The following is a 24512-nucleotide window of genomic DNA, read 5'->3' as shown; positions in this document are numbered from 1 at the left end:
ATTAACTCCATTAAAAAATAATTATTCAAATGATTTTATATACAAAACGAAATACAAATAAATAAAATAACATAAACACCAGCTCTAAAAAATTAATTTCAATGAAATTCCACCGATTATGTAATTACAAATTCACATGAAATATTCATGTCCTATTCATCCAATCAAATCACCAGACGTTGATTTTGTTAGTTTTAAAATACAATATTGAAATAATTATTCAAATACTTCTATACAAAACAAGATCGAAGATTCCAGTAAATAAAATAACAAAAATTTCACTTAAAAAAATTATTCCCAATGAAATTCCCCAATTACGCAACAACAAATTATCAACTATTAATTAGTACGATTAAATTCCCCTAATGGCACCGTCACCTCCTCGAAACGCACCACATCCCCCCCTCAAATTTCCAAATATCATATTCATCTAATCGAATAATCGAACGTCGGTGAATGGTACCATAGCTCTCGTACGATTGGTACCCACCTGAAATTGGGGCAGAAATCAATGGTATTGGTAGAGCGAGCTGGACCGATAACTATTAAATAGGTGTGCAATACAATCACAAATACTGAGTTCAATCATAACTCTGCCTGCACCTTCCTCCTCAGGTGCCAGAATAATTTATAATTAAAAATTAATAATAATGAGTCGATGAGATTCTTTTTTGATTTTGACAACTGGAAAATTCGTTGATTCTCGGCTCCACGAAGGTGAGGATTTTTTTAGTGATTGAGTGCTAAATACTGAGGATTATAAGGGCACGCGTAAGGCCCCTAATAAGAAGCAAGTTTTATCCACAACGGACGTAGGAGAAAAGTGACAGTACCTGATGGTGTGGCTTGAGGAAGCCTAAGTCAGTCGCTGCTGAGACGGTGACTGAGAAGCACAGCACCAAGTACCATTCGATTTATCAGGAAATATAATAAAAAAATTTTTAATATTTTTAACGTTGTTGGAAAATTTTTGTTAATGTAAAATGAGATTTACGATCGTTACGTTGTGCCTCGTCCTCGGGGTGGTGAACCTGTGCAGTGGTACACGAGTTCAGTCCAGCACTAAAAGAAAGAAGGGTGAGTTGAGAATTTTTTTTAGATCTCTCTCTTTTGATTTTTTTCCGCTTCTTTCGGCTTTCCCGTTTCACCTCCGCGCATCCGGTTTTATCGGTTATGAGTGCAGTCAACGATCGCTAGGGCTATTAGTGTCCTGTTACAAGTTTTATTGTACTTAAATGGCCGAGAGAAATTTAACGGAAAATATGTGATTTCGAGGATTTTTTTGGAGATTTTTTTGGGGGGAAAATTGGGGGAGAAGAATTGTGGGGGACGGTGGTTTATGGTTTTTATGGGGTGTTTTTGAGGGGGTGGATACAGTAAATAAATTTTAGGGTATTTTTAATAAATGTGATGGGGTGATTCAATTTTTTTTAATTAATAGACGAATTGTTCGAGAAAAAAATTGAAGAGACGTCAGTTTTTGATATTTTTATATATTATTTTTGTATGAAGTGGATTCATTCGATAAATCTTTCGATATATTATAAAAAATATAGAATTTTTCGAGGGATTTCATATTGTTTTTAAATTATAGAAAAATTCTAAATATCTCTTGTTGTATTTTTTTAAAAATATCCAATTTTTAGGACAATTCCTTATATTGTTAAATTATGCCAACAAATTTATGCAAAATACGTCTCATTTTTTAAAAATATCTTCATATATTATTTTTATATGAACTAAATTTAATCGGAATAATTATTAATATATTTACATAATATATAGTTTTTCTCTTATGAACGAAGCCTTTGACTTCTCCTGCGTTTCCCATCCCATTCTCGGTAATTTCCCCGACTCGCGAAATTCCTAGTGAGAAAATACATGATGGAGACAAATGTGTCATTTTATGAGAACAATTTCTCTTTCTCCAATACACTTCTTTACTCCCTCGGTGATTTTTTTTTCTCCTCGAACGAACAAGAATCAGACACCGTGAAGTTTGTGCTTTCCTTCCAATTTTATTGCCATTTATTGTGTTACTCAACAAATTTTATTAACTCAGCAGTGAAATGAGGGATGTGAGGTTGAGGGGAGTTACAGAAATTTTCTGAGATGAGGTATCATTCTGGTACTATTTTGGAAATAACTATTTTGCGAGGAAACAGTCGGATAAGTTGAGTGACCTGAATTGAATGGGTCCTGAATGACAAGCACTATTCCATCGAGTAATAAAAAAAAACCAGTTTCCTTCGTTTTAACGGTTTTTTTAACTCTCCAAAAGGTGAGAGAAAAAATAAATAAAATATTTGCGATTTTTGTAAGTTAAATTAGGTTTAGGACAAGATGTGCTATTTTAGTAAAAAAAAAATCTTTAATAAATCAAAACTGTCGTGATTTGGATGGAAAAAATTTTAAACATTTGGGATTTTTGTAAGTTGAATTATATTAAGAGGAAAATATTCTTAACTGCGATTTTTCTATTTAAAAAAACCTTTAAAAAAATGAAAACGTTCGTGATTTTTTAACTCTGCGAAGTTGACACTAAAAAATAAATAAATCTCTTGCGATTTTTATAAATTAAATTATGTCGAAGATAAAATATTCTGGACTTCGATTTTTATTAAATAAAAACCTCAAAAAAATCCAAATATTTATGACGTTGAAAAAATTAAATCAAATTTTTTTCAACTTTGCAAAGTTGAGAGAAAAAAATCAATAAAAATTTTTGTAATTTTTATAAATTAAATTATATTTAAGACAACACATTCTTGATTGCAATCTTTCTATAAAAAAAAATTTTCTAATGAAAACTTTCGTGATTTGAATTAAATAAAAAATTAAACGTAGAAAAGCCAGTGATGACTGCAATTATTCTTCTTCATTGAATCGACTTTTTATTATCGACAGGGAAAATAGTGATTTCTCTCGGATGTGTGTTCGGTTATTTGTTATAGTAGTCCAGGAATAGTAGCAATAAAATAGATTTAGCCTCAACGATAATTGTCAGAAAATTATTTGATTTGTTGCAGTAAAATGCTAACCTCCATATCGTACCATTTGCTTTCACATTACGATAGTCTCTGCCACTGATTTTCATCTCTCAATTTTTTATCCACAACTTCGGGAGCCAAAAACGACACTCAATCGATCACTTTCAAATTATTTTTCACCCACTCCTGCACTATTAGATATTAAAGTGTGAAAGTGTATCAAACGACTTACATCGAACTGTGAAAGAAAAATTATCTGGAACACGTGAATAAATTCCAGAAGCTCAACAATTTTCTTCGGCGCATTATTCAATCACAAATAATTTTAAACTAAAATCCTCTACCCAAAAATAATTTCATAGAATATTTATAAATAATTATGTCTATCTTAACTAAATTTATCATACAATTAAATGTTCGGAAAAATCGATCTGATGATTTTCTGATCAAATAAAAATCGACTTTTACGCATCGAAAAATGTTCCTCTCAATTTAATTTATAATGAAATTGAATTTTCTGAACAATTGATCTAATGCTTCGCTCGAAATTTTCTCCGATCTTTCTCCCGTCGAAAAATGTCTCATATAAATTTATAATCAAATGAAATTTTCTGAAAAATTAACCTAATGACGCGCCGAAGCTGTTTCCGATTTAAGAACATCGACTTTCACATATCGAAAAATGTCTCTCCCAACTAAATTTATTATAAAATTAAATTTCCCAAAAAAAACCACTTTCCAACGTCAAAAAATGTTTCAAAGAAATTTGTAATAAAATAAAACATTTTTAATAATTGATCTCGCTCGAATTTTTATCCGATTAAAAAAGATCGGTTTGACATGACGAAAAATGTCTCAAATAACTTTATACTCAAACGGCATGTTCTGAAAAATTGATCAATCGCTCGCTCTAATTTTTCTCCGCTATAAAAAATCGACTTTCACATATCGAAAAATGTCTCAAATAACTTCATAATCAAATGACATTTTCTGAAAAATTGATCTATCCCCCGCTCTCATTTTTCCGGTCTCAAAAATCGATTTTCCCACATCGAAAAATATCTATCTCTCTAAATTTATACCAAAATTAAATGTTCGACAAAATTGATCTAATACCTCTCTCGAACTGTTCTCCAACAAAAAAAAAATCGACTTTCCCACGTCAAAAAATCTCTCTCCCCCGCGGCCCATAACCACAGCCCCCCAAAAGCGATAATAACAAAATAAAAATAAAACCCAAAAAATGAGTATTTTTTCCTTATTCAGCGCCCGCCATATTAGGAAGTTAATACGTAACACACCCACTGCGGGTCACACAAAAGACCACTCACCTTGAGTTCTCTTTAAAAAACCCGCTTGAGCTTCCATAGACACTCATTAAAGTCTCCTAAGAAAGCGAAAGTGTATTTCGGATAATGCATTGAAGCCGGGTAGGAGAGACAAAAAAAAAATCACAAAAAATATGTATGTCAATTTGTGATGTGCAAGGGAGAGGAAAAAAAAAATTGTAGTTGGAAATTTTTTTTTTACACCGCAGTATTAATTATATTCCGACTGACTCTGTCGAGTTGTGTGGGAATAGAGTCCTCGTAGAGTCATACTAGACATTTCGCCAAGTGTATCTTGCCACACTTCCGGCATTTAATGGGCCACAAGTTGTCCCTCTTTCCTGTTGTCCTTTCGTTGCGATGATTATGGTACAATTGCAGAATATTCCATCATTAATTTGCGTCCCAGCGGTGAGTTCACTAGATCAAATGATTTTGTGAGTACAAAAATGCAAAAAAAAATTACCTGCCATCTCAAACCTCTCGCATATTAAACACTGTAATGATGAAATATAAAACGGAAAGAAAAAAAAGAAAAAAAAAATTGTAATCGTGACACAGTCGAGGTCGGGAAAGTGTAGACCCGTTATTCCATATTGGCATCTATTCACAACATTCTAGTTGGTCCACACCCTTTTTTGTCCCCATTTGATTTTTATTTGTTATTCAGTGAATTTAGCGGCTGACTTATTGATTAAAAAATAGTCATTTGCCGTTTTCGGGGTGAAAATTTCATCAATTATTTATAATAAAGATGACACAAGCATAGACTTTCCCACCGTCAGGTGTGACGTAAGGTGATGGCAAAGGGGGAAACTGAGATATTTATTTTCACGCGTTTGGATTAATTAATTTTTAAATTTAGTGAGACATTTATAACCGCATTGTACAACAAAAAATATTCGTTGATTCGTGAGAAATTTATCAATTTTTTGCGCCTCGGCGGTGATTCAGTAGCGAAAGGGTAATAACAGATGAGGGAACTTATCTCTGAGTTGAGTTTTAGAAATATCTCGGAATCGGAGAGAGATAGCGTGATTTTTGTTATGACATTTGTTGTAGTACTTGATTAGATCTACAAAAAAGGTTATCATCAAAGTTTTGCCTTCTTTCTTAGATTTCGAGATATTTATCAAAAACTGGTGATAGAAAATTTCAGTAGTGAAGTAGTAAAACGAGACAAGTTGACTTTTCTTAATCGAATTTTTGAGTGTTATCTTCGAATCTAAGCCATCTAACACGATTTTTGTTATGACATGTATTGTAGTACTTGATTAGATCTACAAAAAAGGTTATCATCAAAGTTTGGCCCTCTTTATTAGATTTCGAGATATTTATCATAAACTGGTGATATAACATTTCAGTGGCCAAGTTTTTGAGCGATATCTCCGAATTTAAGGGAGACAGCGCAATTTTTATCATAACATTTATTGTAGTACGTAATTACCTCCACAAAAAAGGTTATTACAACAATTCTCCCATCTCCCCTAGATTCCAAGATTTTCATCAAAAACTGGTTGATAGTCAAAAGTGACTTATCTCGTTTTACCACTTCGCTACTGAATTTATCTAACACCAGGATATATTTCTCCTCTTTTTATCTGAATAGTACAAATGCACGTGCACACGATGATACACTGCCTGTGCCAAATGGCAAGTAATTTTCATTCGAGAAAAGTCAAGAGAGAAAACGCATATTTTCACCTGCTTTTACGTTCCCATTTGTCTCCGCGATTAGAAAAAGGACTAAATTATCTTTTTTTCTCCTCAAAATCCTCGAAGAAAATTAATGAATTTAGAACGTCAGCTGACAGTACAAATTTTGCAAAAAGAAATGGCAAAATTCCAGGGGAAATGAATAAACAAAACTGGGGAAATTACGTTATCGTTGTACATACGCAAGTGCTCCTTGAGTCGTCTCGTCTATTTCCTTTTTCACTTTTTTTTTTATCGCAACACACGTACGAACTAAACCACCAGGTCAGCTTTCTTCTTCCGATGCTCATGAAAACATTAAAACTTTGTACGGTTTCTTGGCAGCAGTGGAAGAAAAAAATACTCGCGGTTATGTGGATATGGCGATTTGCATTTAATCGCATAATCAAGCCTCGTAGATCAATCGATGCGATTAAAAAATATAATTAAAGGGGAAGAATTAATTCAATTTGAAATTGAAAAATGAAACAAATGAGATATTATACACTATTAATAATATTAACATTCGACTGCACTACTTGGCGTGCTACACTGGTACCATTTCCCCTGCGTGAGGCGCACGCAATTGGCCGACGGTGGACACCATTTAAATGGTTATTTCATTGCTGATTTTATTTTATATTTAAACTAATTACTTTACGGAAAATTGGGGTTTAAATCACTGACGGAAAATGGATTTTCGGTTAAAATTCAAATGAAATTGATTTCAAGTCAATTTCATTTGAAAAATTAAATGAAACGAAATTGAACTGATTTGTTTTTTCAATTTTAATAATAATATCCTTTGTAAAATAATCAATTAACGAGATTCAAATGAAATAGAAATTGATTTCAATCGACCTTCAATTGAATTCCAAATGAAAAATAAAATGAAACAAAATTGAACCGTTTTGTTTTTTCATTTTCGAAAATATCCCTTAAATTTCCTTCAAGAAAAAGTTATTGCAGACATTTGAAAATATTCAATTAATAAGAGAAATTTTATGAGTAATTAGACAAGTATTAAACACGTCTCTAAAATGATTAATAAATTGAATAATAAAAAATATTTATTTCTGACTATCATCATAGAATTGACATTTTGACAATCATTACCCCATAAAAAACTGAAAATATTTCACTCTCAATAATTTATTACACAAGAATTAGAAAACATTTCTCATCTAATCAACAAATTACCCCTCAATCATTTATTTTTGATTTAATTATTGACTGATTCACTTCCACGTTTACAGTCAACAATTCCTCATCGATTCGACACTAACCGACTGTGGCCACCTCGATAATAATTGACAACATAATTAAAAATCCTGAAACATTATTAGTCATTAATTAAATTAATTAATTAAAAAAAGAATTCGAGGCACTCTCGTAAATAATTTATTCTCGGTTGTCAATCAGCTGAGCCGACTCGGTTGATGTCCACTTATCATTGACGTAATACAATAATAATATATGCGTCGGATGAAACGGACCTCGAACTTGGCCTCGTGAACACCTGACGCCGCCAAAAGTCTCCAGGGGAATGACCATCGTGTGTATACCCTTGATACTATAAAATCAGCGGGTAAAACGAGTTTCAAACTAGGTACATCGAACCGAGGTCGACTTGTATTTCATCGTGCATTCCAAAATACCTCACTAACCCACATATTCCCCGGTCTGTCATCCATTTTTTTCCTCCATTAAAAAAAAAAAATAGGGTAACTTTTTTTGTCACCGATCCATTTCTACTAAATATACCTACAATACGTATACAGTATAGTACCTGAAAAGGGTCGGTATATATGTATAATAGAATATTTGATATGTAATGTATGATGTCATGAGCGAAGTGGCAAAACGAGATGAGTGACTTTTGCCTATTGATTAGTTTTTGCATAATATCTCGGAAACTAGTGGAGATAGCAAAATTATTACCATTACCTGTTTTGTAGAGTTAATTAATTGCTATAATAAAGGTTCAGGCAGTAATTCTGCTATCTCCCTTAGATTCGAAGATATCGGACTGTTTCGTCTCCAACGAATCTATTTTTATTTATGGTCTGATTGTGTTTAATTATAATTTATTATCCACGAGAACAGGAAAATTTTATAAATTGTCGCACGTTTTGGAGAGTGAGAGAAGAAAGAGGACGCGAATAAGTTCAATTTTAATCCTCTTTTTCATCCGTCGAATCCGGCAATTCCAGAGAAAATCACGACCTAGTAGTTTGGACAAATGTGCTGGTCACCTGCGAAAAATCTTGTTCCCCAAAACTCATCAGCTTTTCAGCAATTCACTATTTTGTCAACCCTAGAACCGCGCGCGAAGACCAACAACCTCCGAACGCATCATTTATGATGGGAAACTCCCCAACGTTACTAGCACCCACACGCTGAACGCACTGTCAGAAGGATCTGCCCCCCCCCCCTTATGAAATTCAGAAATTTTTGAAGACCTTAGATCAAAAAATGACACTACTAATTGATTCCTTTTTCATCTCATGTAAAATGGCTATTTAAAAGACTATAAAACCTATTTAATGTTGTACTAATATCCTAGTTTATAATTACCGAGTTTGTAAATGAAAAAATTGTTTTCTGTAGCAGAATAAACCGTACGGTTTGAATGCATTAAATAAAAAAAAATGAAGGATCTGGGCAGGAATTTATGGCTTCGAAAATGTCAAATTTCTGTCGTTCTTCAAATCACACTCTCTCTACTCCCACCATCAATAGATCACACCAATGATTTTCGAAGGTTCTTGGACCACCAATCAAAGAAACGATAAATAATTGTTGTATAGCAAATTTCCTCCTCTTTCTTCGGACACTCTCACGAAGAAAAAAAAAGATCAAGTGAGTTCGTTTTTGGAAGTGAAGTTGGAGTGAAATCTTAAGTTTTTGTATTTATTGTATGCAAAAGTCGTGATCAATAAAAAATAGCAAATAGAGATTTGGGCAACCCAGGGTCAGTGTAATGTGATTATTAGTTTCCCTAATCAACTAACTTTCCTCTCACGCAGTTCTTGTTAATCGAGTGATAAACCACCCGGAGAGAAAAAATGTGAAAAGTGATTTTTTCAGTGAAAAAAATCACATCTCGAGTGATATTAATTTGGTAGTTTGAGTGTATCAAGTCTGATTTGATCCACAGACTTTGAGCAATCTTGTCAGACGCATGACTCTCAATAATACAGCGAGATTCTTCAGAACCAGAGAACAAAGTGTTGCTCAAGAAATATTAGAAAACCTTCACGCCCAAGAGAACAAAGGAGGGTTTGGGCTGAAGCCCAGGTCACTCCAGAGGAAGCAGCTATCAAGCCGGAATCAGCCAATGAATCCAGAAACTTGTTTAGAGAGACAATGGAAAACAAGTACAGAATGGCAAGGGATATTGCTGATCACTTGGAGGATCCAGTGGGAAGAGCAGCAATGGGAGCCAGATTGGCTGGACACAGAGGACAGCGAGAGCAGGACCTTGAGGAGTTAGTCCCCATCGAGGAGAGGCTTTCTCATGCCCCATCTTCAGCTCACATGAGAAGAAGAGGAGAATATGGAAATAAACTGAATTAACTGGTGACCCGGATCGGTTTTGAATAATTAGGATCTCTTCTATTTTGGATGATTCGTATTATCCTGTCTTTGTGATCCTTTCTGCACTAATTAATTTGACTGTAATCTTTTTTATAGAGTGAATCAAGTGCTACAATAAATGGTATTACAACATTTCCGCTATCTCCTTTAGATTTGGAGTTATTGTGCAAAAACTAGTCTCAGAGATAAATCAAATTAGTACGTTTTACAACTTCACTACTAATAAATACTAAATAAATAAATAAATAAATAAATAAATAAATAAATAAATAAATAAATAAATACTAAATAAATGGACAGACATACAAAGACTTTTAAGTCCTCATGATGAGATTGATGATGAGAAAAAAAAATAAAAATCCAAAAAACTGGACTGGATGCTCCGATAATTCTAACACGAGAGAATATGAAATTAATTACTGGGTAAACTTGAGCAGTTTAAAAATGAAGGACGGCACACTATCCACTTCCGACCTAAACAGTGTGAACAACAACTTGACTAGTCAGTGAATGCTTTGCAGATACTCATGAATCCGTGTCACGCTTTCTGCATCGTTTGGCGCTCACGGCTGTAGATGCATCTACAACCCTCTCAGACATGAGGAAACCAGTTGATAAAATGTTAATAAATTAAACGTGAATGGAGCGCAATTTCCCCGAGGAAAATATTTATATTTTTTTTTCGTCTAAAAAATAGTTTACACTGACCCAATTGGCCTTAAGGTTGATCTCGTGGGAAGTACTCACTCAACACTTTTTGTTTAAATTTCTATGATGAATAGCTCAGAAAGTAGTTGCAAAATTATCACTTTGTGGTCGTAATTGTCAGCTTTGAACTTGGGAATTTTTAAATTTTGCCCAATTTTTGACGTCTTAAAATAGAGTGACAGGAATTAAAATTTTTTCTTAATGGACAAGTCTATAAATTTTCAAATAAACAATAATTTAGGGCAGAAGGCTAATCATTAAATGCAGAAAACAGAAATTAAATCGACTGATTGTTTTGTTTTCCAGGAATAATTACAGGAATTTCATAAATTTACATAAGAATAATTACATAATACAATACATAATCAATCAAGTGACTAAATACTGTCAAAAGATTGTCCTTCAATCTGGGCCATTTAACGCCACATAAATTTTTGACAGAGACTGTCACGCACCAACAACCTTAAACGTCAACGGAGTTCACAGAATTCTCCAGAGAGAAATATTTATATTTTATAAAATAAATAAATAGTTGATACTGATCAAATTTGTCTCAAAAAATTTCGAAACTTTATTTCGTACTTTAAAGACTTGAATCTCAAAATAAATCCAAATTTTTATTGACTTTCTACCCAATAACAAAGTCAAAATAAAAACTAATGTTAATATCACGTTTATAAATTTTTATTATTATCCCTAATATATCCATGTTATATTATATACTTATATATTATATTATATACGCATATGAAATATCTGGCACAAATAAATTCTAAAAATTTCCACAAAGCATTTTTCATAATACAAATAATTATTAATTAATCAATTAATTTTAATCATTCAAAAATCTCGTTTTTTTTTCAATTAAAAAAAGTTTGCATAATATCGTATTACCTTATCGTTCAATCAGGGCAATCATAATATTTCATTTTCCTCATACTTTCTCACCCGTCGGCCTTTGGGCAGTTATCACAAGTCTCCCCAGAGGAATAGGTCATCGGATTATAAAATACACACATTGTCTTATTCGTCGTATACATGTTTAAGACATGTAAACGTTTGAAGTCGTCACAGTAGCTGAAATAATTGATATTACCCGTGGACTTGCCATACCCGTAATACGATGATGACTACCCACCTGGTGATAAATTACAAAAGCAAAGCAGTCATGACTGCCCAACACTTATGTATTCGCATTTATAAATTGATGGAATGGGGAGTTTTCTTGGGATGACGACCCTTCAATTTTATTCATACAAATACATTTGGGGGTAGAATGGTAGGATAACGCATTTTTAATATTACGAGATCGTCCGCGCGTGCTACGCACGCGCCATCTTTTCCAAATCATAAGAATTGAAAACTCTAGAAAATGAATGCTCTTATTCTATCTTCGAAGTTAAAATTAAAACTCATGGAAAAAGACAATTGGGAAAATCTTAATATATTTCGATTGCTCTAAGATTGCATATACTATACAGTGCGAGGCAGCATACGGTATACAGAATCGAGAACATTTCCGCAAATTCGAGATTTAGCTATAATAGCGACAGCAATCAGTCAAGTCAGGAAGAGGGCGTTCTTAGTCTCATAATAATCTAATCTAATAATTAAAGATTTTCTAATTATTTGTGAACATCAAATTATGCGATTGAGATTATTTATTCCCTTCACATAACCAAGAACATCGCTGCTTGCGAATTTTTTTTCGTGAGTAGTAGTGCAGGAGACATTGTTGCCGCACTAAGGTGTATACCTGCGACTTACAACCGTAGGGAAGGTTCAAACTGAATGTCTGCAAAAAAATCGCGTTTTAAATTTTTATTAATGAAACCATTAACTCCAAACCTATGCCACTTGCGTTCAATAAACATTTACAGGAGTGGGACGGATTTTGAAATGAAAACAAAAATAATGTTCCAACAATTATAATTGACATTACAACATATGTTAAGAACTATGAACAAACATTAACATGAATACATCCTTTGTATCACTTATCTGTGATTCCGGAGAGCTTTATCTACTTTAATCATAAAATTAATTAGTCTTCAGTTTTCTCTGTTATATATAAAAAATACAAATGTTTAGTAATACTTTTTCTTCAAAAACAGGGCCATATATTGAAATAAATTCTGAATAAATACTAATGTTCATGAATAGATTATTATAATTCCATCTGTTTTGGTTGTTAAAGCTAAATGAGTATTAACGTTACTGCTATGAAGTTGGCAGTCTTTAAAAGTAAAAAATCAGATTCTTAAAGAGCTCAAGCTTGTCAATGTTTCATTTTTGTGTAAAAAAATAACAGTATTAAACTTGTTATAGAATTCAATTTTTGCGTAAAAAAATAACAGTGTTAAACTTGTTATAGAACTCAATTTTTGTGTGAAAAAATAACAGTTTAGAACTTGTTATAGAAAAAATTTTCAATTTTGCAATTGAACTTCCAGAGTAAATAGCCCGTCATTAAAGCTATTCAGCTTTCAGTTTCTGAAACAAAAAAGATTATCTGTTCTTAATAACTGTTTAATGAATGATTCAATGCATTTTCATTTATATTTCCATAGAAAATTTTTTTTATTAATGTTCTAATGAAAATATTATACTGAATTCTGCTTGAAACTAAGCCAACATTAGATGAAAATATTGCAATATTCTCTTGCATTGAAGGGAGAATAGTGAAAAATTAAAAGTAATTAAATTTGGATAACCATAACCATTAATAAAAAAAAGTACCTTATTCGCGACGTCCATCGCCTCTCCAGATGCAGATTCAGCTGCCCCTCGTTTGAGAATGAGAGGAGGTGCTTCGACAGCATCATCCAACTCATCTTCATTGAGGGCTACATCCTCAGTCAGGACTGCAATGTCATCCATGCTGTTAATATTCAGAACAAAACCATCCCCACGACAATCAACTCGACCTTTAATGGTCATTTTGATTCCCTCGATCAAATCTTCTCTCGGGATGTATGTTACCACATGAATGGTCATGCGATGAACCCTTGTACAAAACATGCCAGATCCATAACTCGAACCACTTACCGTGGTAATGCTTCTGAATGGCTCTTTGAGCCATCCAGTGATCTGGACTGGCCCGCGAGCAGCACAAACGTTCTCCATCTCAATTTTTTATATGAGATGACCTTCGACCTTCCATTGTCAGCTCCATTCGTAATGTTAAATGTGCCAAAGATGTCGAAAGTGCTCCTACGTGCAAATTGAAATTCTTTGTCGCTCACAGTGTCCGTTGATCGCCGATACTGTGGATTGGCCGCTTTAATAATCCCTCCAGTGATTTTTATTATCTAAAAAGTAAAATTTCAAATTTTTCATATATTCTCATAGATATTCATACAGATATTCGCATAGATATTCATATAGATATTCATTTTGTTTCCAAAACAGAAAACTGACCTAGAAAACTGAACTGGGCATTTATGTTATTTATTCGTTGATATTTTTTTTCCCTCAAGGTTCCCTACAAATAAATAACGTACGTTCTTACGTTCATTTGTTTGCAACGAACCTATCGGGAAATATTCGATAATTTCGGAGCTCTTGTGGTATTATATGCGATAATTTTTTCATAATTCTGCGGGTAGGCTATATATAAAAAAAACAAACGATAACTTAACCAAATAAACCTCCCTTCATTTCATGGCACAATTCTCTTTGCCGAAATTTGGATAGGAAAAATAATCTCCTGAATACCACTCGAGCTTCAACATTATCGAGTATTTCCCTCTAGGTTCCCTACCACTCTTGTGGTATTATATGTGACAATTTCACTTTTTTTCTTTTTGAATGGAAATCACCTGTACCTGATACATCTTGATCTCATCCTTGTATTTGAGAGCATCATCCCCCGAGCAAAGTATGCGAACCCTTCTGCCATCATTGTTATTTAAAATGCACTTGTAAATCCACTTAGATGGAGACTTTGGCAACTCTCTCAGGCCTTCAATGCAGTCGACGTAGCCGATGATTTTCCTAAGAAAAAAAAAATGAAATTACTCTCCGAACACGTGTCAATGATAGGTTATGATGATTGAATGCATAATAAATTTTTGAAATATGTTCATTTTTTAAAAATAATAATAGGAATACTTACATGAGTGTAGCTGCAACATTGAAATGATCAATGGCTCTGTTGGTCGTATATTTAATAGGTGGAGATGTCATGATGTTTCACGATTATAAATTATCTCCTTTTTATAATAGGATAAAAACACTCAAACACTTTGCCAAATGTGATGGTTTTTACCGGTTCATTTGTTCCAGCCCAATGTGCGACTAATATAATCGACAGATGTCGCTTCGGTTTCTGTCTTACGCTTACGCATTTTCGAGATATTTCTTCGAGAAATATCGATATCGATCTGTACACGGGTCTCCTTTTTATAATAGGATGCATTACATTGTTTCAGTACTGTTTTCGATTTTGAACACTTTGGAGTCGTAAAGTCTAGAGTTCTGACCTACACTGAACAGTATTTACAATTCCTCCCACACGTCGAATTTTTTTTTGTTTAGCTAGTTGTTGTGACGAGAGGAATTCGTTGAATGAAGGAACAAAAAGTCTAATTTGTTATTAAAGTTGATGTGCAATTTGAGGAAATTGATAATTGATGAAATATTTTTTGTATTTTTGTTGACTTGGTCGTACAATTTTTAAAAGATATTCGTGATTTCTGCGATAATATGTTGCATAATAATAGAGAAGAGGGGGGGGGGAGGGGAAAATTGTTGCGAGGGAAATTTGAGAAGGAGAAAATATATAGAAATAAAAAATCGAGAAAATAAGAGGTGGAAAATTAATAGAAAAATGCATAGGCACATTGACCTTTCAGATCCATCTCAGTCCCATCACTGACTGTCTGGTGAAAGATATATTCATGCACGAGTAATAATCCTAATCCTTGTGGCAAGTTCAAGGTCTATGATTACAATTTACAGTGATACGTCGACAGAAAAAAAAAATTTGATCAAGAGAATTTAATTTGGAGGAACTAGCGATAGTTTGAAAATTTTGAAACTGCAGTAATTAGTGAATTAAATTAATTCTATAAATTGATACTAAAAAATGTCTCAATGAAAACGATTTTTTTATCAGTGATAGAGGAAGAGGATGAGCATGAGGATGAGGATGAGTGGAGCCGATTGAATTTTTCCATTAGATTATTTTATTCATATTTTCATTGCGAAGATGACTGGAGGCTGAGGCCAAGTTCGTCCTGGATTAGTAATGCCAGTGTAAAATATTCCAGTTGTATTTGTGCTGTGCATAACTGAACTGATGGTTATGCAACGACCAGCATAACAACTGGTACTCATCTAAATCAAGCCATTTTGTTGTTTTATATTTTTTTCTCCTTTCCCGGACGTATTTACGAGCTTCCAGTTGTTGAGTGGACTTTCCTCGGTGGTTTAGACTGATTTTTTTACCCTCCATTTGAGAGAAATATATACAGGGACACTTTCAACTTCTCCCATGATCACTTCAACTCTCCCCTGACCTTTTGTCTAACCAAAGGCCTTCTCCTGACTTCTGGGAAGAATCAGGGAGCCTCATCGTTCGATGTTAAAGATCATGAATTGCAAAAAAGGTCACTCTGATTCACGAACAAGATTTCAGGTATTTTCATCTAAATTCCGTTTCACATTGGGATAGGAATTTATAAATAAACTGTTTTTAATTATGTGAACATGAATGAATGAAAGTGTTTATTGTTTTGAGATTGATATTTTCATATTTTTGTCTGTGAGTGGAAGTATTGTTGTCGTGATTTATTTCAAGCTGCTAATTTTTTCTGGAGGGGCTTAGGCAAGTGGACTACTTTCCAAAAATCAGGTTTCGAAAGGCTCCGTGTGTGGGTGCACACTTGTGGTCATTTGTTTAGAACTGTCATTATTAGTCGAGAACGGTGGGTGCAACGACGCGGAAATTTTGCCTGTCCATTAGTGAAATTTTGAAACTAAATTCAGATTCATTGGCTGAGCGGTTCCGACGATACAGCGATTTCTCAAAAATCATTTTTGTCTCCTTAACCGTTAAACCGATTCCATTGATTTTTTTAAACACTCGTCGCGACAACATTTACTCAACTGAGTCGAGAGAAGAACATTTCACCTGCCGTAATTCTTTTTTATTCTGTTTTTTTCATTTTTTCCTTAAAATTGATTGTGTGTACCATAACTCAAAAAATTATGAAGATAAAAATTTGAAATTTCGCAGGTTTTTACGTCTCACGATAAAAAAGTTTGGTATTGAAGATGAACGAAATCGAATCATTAGTTTCTAAAATATTCCACTTTATATGTAAAACTTTGTTCTTCTTTATCTCAAAAATTACCGGTCCGATCTCTCTTTTTAATGTTCGTCTTAATGTCGCCTATGTAAATCCAATCAAATATGAACACCCCCCCCCCTTTCCATTGAAAAGTTCAGAGAAATCCTCATTTTTGTATTTTTTATTTAATTTTACTTGTGGAACGAACACTAATGCGAGTCGTCAATTTATATTTTTACATTAAATACCCGGCCATTTTCTTTCCTATTTTGTTTGTGTTATTTGTTTATTAGTATCACAGTTCATGAGAATATGCATTGGGTCAAATCCACGCATAAGAACCTGCCAATGTAATTCATATAAATTAAAATATAAAAAAAATATATATACAAAGGCTGTCATATCAATTCAATTCAATTAGATTCAATCTCTATTCGATTACGCAGACGGGAAAATCTAACAAAATTACATTTAAACCTAAACTATAAAATATCCATTCACTTTCCCCCCTCCCGCCCCTCTGACTTCAACAAAATCCGGCTAAAAAATTCGAGATAAAATTTTCCATGAAATTAACTTGAAAAAAATTGAGAGAACTCGAAAAATTACATTCAAATATGTAATATGAAATGCCCATTCCATGTTTCTCCTCTCACTTCAACAAAATGCATTTCAAAAGCCGACTAAAAAACCCGACATAAAAATTCTCACCAGGTTAATATAGTCTAATAAAATAACAACAATAATTCCACTGGAAATATAAATAATATAGCGTAAAAAAATCCAACGAGTCGGTTAGATTTTCCACCGATATCAATTGGCAAATGACATATCTCGTGTTCACAATCACAATCACCCATTATTACGCCACATATTCACGTTTATTTTATAACACCCGGACCTACGTGTCACAGAAACCTTACGAACACTTTCATTCAGCACCCACTTATGCATCATAGTCATTTTCTTTTCCGCTCCGCTGAACACACTCCTTTATCACATACCTAAACACACACTCAGGGTAAAAAATACTTCTCCCAAATATCCATTTACTACGGGAAATATTTATGCTGTCAATCCTTTACATCTGAAATCGAGTCCCCTGACAACTCCAATTAGGATTGAATAGCGTGAATTACATTGTTCTAGAACATGATCATGTTAATTACAATCTCAAGTAAATTGCAGTAATTATGAGCATTAAATAATTCATCGAAATTTTTCCCTCACGAAAATCATAAATTTAAAAGAACCAAATAATTGTTAATGGAGCTCACTCAAATTGACAGATAAAATCCTCACCTCTAAAGTAATATCATTATGATAATTTAACCATGACTCGATCCTCCTTGGACGTAATTATCCCAAAGAAATACAATTTTGACATTTGACAATAAATAATTTTTTTCCTTCGTATAATACAACAAACCCCCCGGTGTATTTCATTTTATTTCCACATATTTGCCCTTTCGGCCCTTTAGTTCCCTTCCCCCCGGTGCCATGGAACCGACATTTTCCCCAACTGCACCGCACCTGCCCATGGGCTAACGGAAACTATCGAATACCCCAACCACATTTAACCGACGTCCGTAGCCGAAGTGGCCAGGCGTTGGCCTATGGTGCGGAAAGTTGAGTTCAAATCCCAACGGATGCAAATTATTCACAACCCGAGGCTCCAACGAGCAGAAGCCTATCGGTAAGGCAGTCGCCTGTACCGGTATGAATTTTTCCTGTGGTTTCCCATGCCAACTCCCTGTTCTATAAGAGTGAATACGGTGCAGTGTAGAATCCCCAGCCGCATGCAAACTATTGGAAACGGGTTATAAGAAATAAGAACAATTCAATAAGTGATTTAAACTATTTTATTCTTTATATTTCAAGTCGAATAATTATGCTCGGAAGACACGTCACTCTACACCGATTTCTTAGACGAACTGACCAGGTCTACAAAGGGAAACAACACCCTGGACCTTCCAACCACATGTTCTCAAAGAGTCCTATTCATCCCACTTTGTCTTCATACTTACTAGCGACCCGCCCCGGCTTCACACGGGTGCAATCCTGATAGAAAAACTGTGAACGTTGTATATAAAAACACAGCGGCTCGCTCCGGCAAAAAAAAGTTATTGTGGGTTATCCATAGGAGATAGACATATACCATCACGGACTTTTCTGTAGACCTTTTCAATGTGTACAATACTTAGTACATTATTTTGATAAAACTCGTTGGGTTCAGCCTGCGTTTGCAATGTAAGCGGAAAAAATGTAATTATTTACGACATCACATTAGAAACCTCAAAAATAACAGTACTTCTCCACTATTTAGTGGATGTTATTATACATATAAACCTTCCTCTTGAATCACTCTATCTATTTAAAAAAACCGCATCAAAATCCGTTGCGTAGTTTCAAAGATTAAAGCGTACAAAGGGACAAAGGGACAGAAAAAGCGACTTTGCTTTATACTATGTAGTGATAAACAAGCCTAAACGTCATACCTCACACTTCTCAGAATTCGAACCCATAAACATGTCTCTCAACACTCAGAAGAGAATAAGATTGACTTTTGTTCTCTATTTATTTTATGAAAATCCAACACAAACGCCCATTAGCCGAAAGACAACGAAAAGGCCGGAATCGGCCGGTCGCGCGGGGTCTTAGCGTAGGCTCCCGTCCCACTGACTAGAAGAACTCACTGAGTCTCTCGCGCCCATGTCCACAACTCAACAATTTTCTGAGCGAACGGTGTTCCCAAGCGGTCACCCATCCAAGTACTAACCCAACGAAACATTCCGTAACTCCACTCATTACTGACTGGTCAATGTAAAATGTCCAGATGCATCTCCAGCGACAGATCAAACAGCTGCCTCGTCCTTCTGGAGTCCAGCGATAAAAACCGGAAATGTCTTCAGTCAGGACGACACCTCGAATTTCTTTTCGTCTGCGCACAGTCTTGTACAGACACATCCGTCATCCAGTGGAACATTTCAAAGTGGTTTCGGTGGTATTGACAATCTTGGCAGTTTAGGAATTACTGTCAGGCCACCGAGAACACGACCACTCGATTACAGTGAACGTGCGACAGCTGAACTCCGAAGGAATTCGGCGTTATCGGCGCCTGATGAGTGCGCCAGGGCCTGCAGAGAGGGTGAACCACCCCGAATATGTTACTATCATTTCACCCTTGAATATTACACGGTTCTGGGAGCGTAAGTTAACAGTGATAATTTTCTCTAATAATATTACATTCAATTAAAAAAAATAACACTGTGATTCAACAAACTGTTGAATCGGAATAATTTCACCCCTCAATACGAATGAAATTACTTCAGGGCCTGTCAGGTCTGCACACCGAACACAACAAACACTGTCTGGAGTCACTGTCAGTGTGTCCTTGCGGACGGTGTCGAGCGGGGTATATTAACTGCCAATCGGATGATCCCTGGACCGAGTATTCAAGTCTGTGAGGGTGATAAAGTCGTCATTGATGTTGAAAATCACATGGAGGGGATGGAAGCCACTCTCCATTGGCACGGTATTTGGCAGAGAGGATCGCAATACTATGATGGGGTGCCTTACGTTACGCAATGCCCTATTCAAGAGGGTAATACATTTAGGTAAAGTTATTCTTAGTAATTATGTTAATAATTAATTAATTCTCTGACTAATAAATTAATTAATGTCAGCATAAATTTTCCTGTACTGACCGATTGATGGATTGATTTGTTTACTTGTTTATCTCTTCATTTATTCATTTATTTGTCTATTCTCTTATTGATTCATTTATTTGTTTGTACTGACATTCGTCCTGTGAACGTATTAATTAATAATTAATTTTTTTAATTCAATGCTCATCAGATATCAATGGACAGCGTCAAATGCTGGGACTCACTTTTGGCACGCCCATACGGGACTTCAAAAAATGGATGGACTTTACGGAAGTATTGTCATACGTCAACCCCCGAATAAAGATCCGAATAGTAATCTATACGATTACGATCTTACCACTCATGTCGTCCTTATCAGCGATTGGATGCACGAGGATGCAGCCGAACGCTATCCGGGAAGACTCGCTGTAAATACCGGACAAGATCCTGAGACAGTCCTGATCAATGGAAAGGGTCAATTCCGGGTAAGTCGGGTCACTCCATCAAATCGTCTTTCATCGAAAATTTGACGCTTTCCCCTTGAACCCCCGAAGATTCGTTACTGAACTCATTAATTAACGATACAACGTGATTTCCTCAGGATCCCAATACCGGTTTTATGACCAACACCCCCCTGGAAGTATTTACGATAACTCCGGGCCGTCGTTACCGCTTCCGATTGATCAACTCCTTTGGATCAGTGTGTCCCGCTCAGATAACGTTCCAAGGTCACGCGTTAAACCTGATTGCGACCGATGGTGAGCCCGTGCAACCAGTGTCGGTGGATACGATCATATCCTTCTCCGGGGAGCGGTACGATTTCGTTATAAATGCTGACCAGCCAGTGGGTGCTTATTGGATTCAGCTTCGCGGTCTCGGTGAGTGCGGTATCAAAAGGGCCCAACAACTGGCGATTCTCAGGTATGCCCGGGGCCCTTATCAACCTGCGTCGCAACCACCGACGTACGATCTTGGTTTACCGCAAGGTGTTGTAAGTATTTTTGAATTAATTAAAAATTGAGGGAAATTGATGAATGAATTGATGAATTGATAAATTAATTGACCAATTCATGAATGAATTGATGAGTTTATAAATGAATTGATGAGTGAATTAATGAATTGATGTATGAATCAATGAATTTATCAATGGATTGATGCATTGATTAATTAAATTGAATTGATTGGATTGATTGAAGTGATTCCCGCACTCGTAATTTACCACTTGTCTTACCACTCAGGTACTCAACCCCCTCGACGCCATCTGTAATATGCCGAGAGACGATGCTGTCTGTATAAATCAATTGAAAAATGCCCGTCACATTGATGAGGGAATACTTCAGGCACGACCTGATGTTAAAATTTTCCTGCCCTTCAGGTTCCTCTTTTATCGACCTGAAGAGGTTTTCCAGCCCAATACGTACAACCGATTCTTGGGTATGTCATGAGAATTTTAATAATCTTTATCAGCTCGTGTAGAAAAATTTATGTCGATCGAAGATCTTTCAGAAATCTTCGGAAAAATCGCCCGGAAATCTTGGGAAGATCTACCTGGTAACCCAGAAGATTCTCTCACAGATCTTTGGAAGGGGATTTTAATTAGAGATTTTTTTTCGAAGAGATATTTTGGAGAATTTTTTCCAAATTAAGTTCGGAACATTTTCCGATGGGAGCAGTTCCTTTCGAAAATATTGGAAAGAATTTTTCACAGGCGCCGGGAAGATTTTTCGATGATCTTTCGGTGATTCTCCTGATGAATTCTGGAAGATCTTCCGCAGATAATAATTTTTTTATGCGGGAAACATTTTTTTTCTGTGCTAATGATTTTCTCTCGTTTGTTTGGGCCTTAAAAATGTGAATAAATAATGCAGTTGCACCAACGGGCGATCATGTAATATCCCTCGTTGATGAGATTTCATTCACATTCCCACCGGCTCCACCTCTCTCGCAAATTGATGATATACCACCCGAGCAGTTTTGTAATGGGGATAATAGACCGGCAGATTGTGGGGCTAATTGCATGTGTACCCATAAGGTTGATATTCCGCACAATGCTATTGTCGAAGTGGTACTCGTTGACGAAGGTATTTCAATTTTTTTTTTCTTCTTGATGTGGATACGTCTATGGCTTCAATGAGAGGTCAGTCGGCGAAAAAAACCTCATGCAGCCGCGCCATCTACTGGAATTCTGGATAATTGTAGACACTTCGAGGAAATTCCAGAGGTTTTCTTAAGGTTTTTGTCATGTGGAATATTCACTTGATAGTTTATCAAATTTTTGGGATAAATAAATGAAAGAGTTGGAAAATTATCAATTTCTGTTGGAAATTGTCTGTTTTGAAATTGAGAAGAAAATTTTTGAAATTCGAGGAGCTTTGAAATGTTTAAATAGAGCGTCACGAATTATAATATTTTAAAAATTTTAATCTAATATAATTATGTATAATAGAATTATTAAAAACAGCGCGATAAATTTTCAAATAATAATTGCTTCGGATAGAAAACGTGCCAATGAATGCAGCCACAAAAAATTAAATCAATTTACCGTTTTGTTTTCGTGAAATCATTACAGAAATTTCATAAATTTATACAATTAAAAATAGTTATAATAAAAAACTGCATAAACTTTTTAGAGAGACTGTCGCGCGACAACAACCTTAAGGTTCCAAACAACTCCAACGTTTCAAAACGTCTTAAAAAATTCCAAACAATTGAAAATAAAATCATAAAAAATACCAGAACCTTCTGAAAAAATCGACGAACAAGCAATTGACGTATCCACCCATTAAAAACAAATTCTCCACAACTACTTCACGAATAAATATTTATTCCCCACTAATGACCTTTAAATAACAGTACAACAACCGAATTTGTCGCATCCATTCCATCTCCACGGATACGCCTTCAACGTCATTGGAATGGGTCGATCACCTGACAAAAATGTCAAGAAAATAAACCTGAAACACGCGCTGGATCTGGACAGACGAGGTCTACTCCACCGAGAATTCAATTTACCACCGTCTAAGGATACAATAGCAGTGCCTAACAACGGCTACGTTGTTTTCAGATTTAGAGCGGACAATCCCGGTGAGTTGATCGTACTTTATTATCCACAACAAAGAAATACTTTCTCCATACATTTGCTAACAATTTTTTTTTCCCTGGTTATTTCACAGGATATTGGCTATTCCATTGTCACTTCCTCTTCCACATAGTGATTGGTATGAATTTAATTTTACATGTCGGTACGCACGCCGATTTACCGCCAATACCACCAAATTTCCCAACATGTGGTGATCATTTGCCACCAATAACTCCACCACTTCCACTGGAGCATTCATTTCCCTGATAAAAAAAAAAGTATTGAATGTACTGTCGCACAATCACACGATAAATAATCCTAGAACAATTTTTACTTCTCCTGTAACATAAATTAAAAAAATGAGGACAGAGAAACTACTCTTCTCTCGTGTGATTTGTTTTTAAATAATTAACTGAACAAATCACGTAATCCTTATTATCCTAGAGTAACTCTTGACTGACAACCAACAAAGAGCAGCTCAACAATATTTATTGAAAAAGTCTCAAATATTAATTATTAAGTCTCTCTACAATATTCTTTTTTTATTTAGTCGATAATGAGACTTCAACGTTAACTAACAATTATATCATTTTTTTTTTGTAAATAATATTAAATGTAGAGAGATACATTTATTGTACATTTATTATTTGTTATATTGTTTGGGGTGTAGATGGATTCAATAATCAATGGATTGTGGAAAATTTTTAAGACCGAAATATACAATAAACATTAGATAGACACTAACATAATCATGGTGCCTCTGTAAACAATTAGTGTACATGTGTGTGAGTGTGAATTAATTTGTAAGTTTATTTTTTCATTTATTGTGTGAGTGATTTTTTATAGTAAAATATCGAGTGTAAGAGGCTAATGTCAAAAATAAAAATCAAATATTAATAGTTGGAGACGAGGAAAATGTTGTGCGTTAAACAATGGAGATTTTTTTACATTCCAAATTTATCTGTATATTTTTTTTATAACATTCGTGTTCTTGATGGATGGAATCAAGATTTTTTTTGTCAATCAATCATTGCGTTGCGATCTGTGTCTTTTGTTCTCCGTTATTGATCGCTCTCCATCATTTCTCTGCTCTCTGCTATTGCTGAGAAACCATGTATTTTTTCCATATTAATAATAATAATAAAGTTGTTGAAAAAAAAGGGAATGTG

The 24512-nt window shown here is 34.7% G+C and overlaps 2 protein-coding genes across 3 annotated transcripts; one reads left to right on the top strand and one right to left on the bottom strand.

Moving 5' to 3' along the window:
• Positions 1-561: 561 nt before the first annotated feature.
• LOC135166247 (uncharacterized) lies at positions 562-24508 on the top strand. The gene is made up of 9 exons (XM_064128332.1): positions 562-1077; positions 19454-19826; positions 19950-20234; positions 20476-20749; positions 20866-21255; positions 21503-21698; positions 22133-22345; positions 23118-23348; positions 23438-24508. The coding sequence occupies exons 1-9, from the start codon at positions 984-986 to the stop codon at positions 23608-23610; spliced, it is 2229 nt and encodes a 742-aa protein (XP_063984402.1). The 5' UTR covers positions 562-983; the 3' UTR covers positions 23611-24508.
• LOC135165821 (uncharacterized) lies at positions 11637-14732 on the bottom strand. 2 transcript variants are annotated; one of them, XR_010299584.1, is made up of 5 exons: positions 14439-14732; positions 14149-14317; positions 13370-13632; positions 13061-13185; positions 11639-12814 (listed from the first exon to the last, which is right to left on the bottom strand). XR_010299584.1 is itself a non-coding variant. In XM_064127521.1 (4 exons), the coding sequence occupies exons 1-4, from the start codon at positions 14507-14509 to the stop codon at positions 12808-12810; spliced, it is 510 nt and encodes a 169-aa protein (XP_063983591.1). In that variant the 5' UTR covers positions 14510-14732; the 3' UTR covers positions 11637-12807. The 2 variants fall into 2 exon arrangements, 1 of the variants encoding a protein (XP_063983591.1); XM_064127521.1 differs by lacking the exon at positions 13061-13185 and having other exon boundaries at positions 11637-12814.
• Positions 24509-24512: the final 4 nt, after the last annotated feature.

The sequence above is a fragment of the Diachasmimorpha longicaudata genome, chromosome 9 (genome assembly GCF_034640455.1).
Source record: "Diachasmimorpha longicaudata isolate KC_UGA_2023 chromosome 9, iyDiaLong2, whole genome shotgun sequence".
Taxonomy (NCBI): Eukaryota; Metazoa; Arthropoda; class Insecta; order Hymenoptera; family Braconidae; genus Diachasmimorpha; species Diachasmimorpha longicaudata.
This window is presented reverse-complemented; position numbering and strand designations above follow the sequence as displayed.

What these genes read in the sequence shown, in the direction of transcription:
- LOC135165821 (XM_064127521.1), bottom strand. Translation starts at nt 14,509, where the DNA reads ATGACATCTCCACCTATTAAATATACGACCAACAGAGCCATTGATCAT. An exon ending in AATGTTGCAGCTACACTCAT is followed by an intron (nt 14,318 to 14,438) that starts GTAAGTATTCCT and finishes TTTTTTTCTTAG; the next exon opens with GAAAATCATCGGCTACGTCG. An exon ending in ATGAGATCAAGATGTATCAG is followed by an intron (nt 13,633 to 14,148) that starts GTACAGGTGATT and finishes TTTACTTTTTAG; the next exon opens with ATAATAAAAATCACTGGAGG.
- LOC135166247 (XM_064128332.1), top strand. Translation starts at nt 984, where the DNA reads ATGAGATTTACGATCGTTACGTTGTGCCTCGTCCTCGGGGTGGTGAAC. An exon ending in TATTACACGGTTCTGGGAGC is followed by an intron (nt 19,827 to 19,949) that starts GTAAGTTAACAG and finishes AAATTACTTCAG; the next exon opens with GGCCTGTCAGGTCTGCACAC. An exon ending in ATGGAAAGGGTCAATTCCGG is followed by an intron (nt 20,750 to 20,865) that starts GTAAGTCGGGTC and finishes TGATTTCCTCAG; the next exon opens with GATCCCAATACCGGTTTTAT.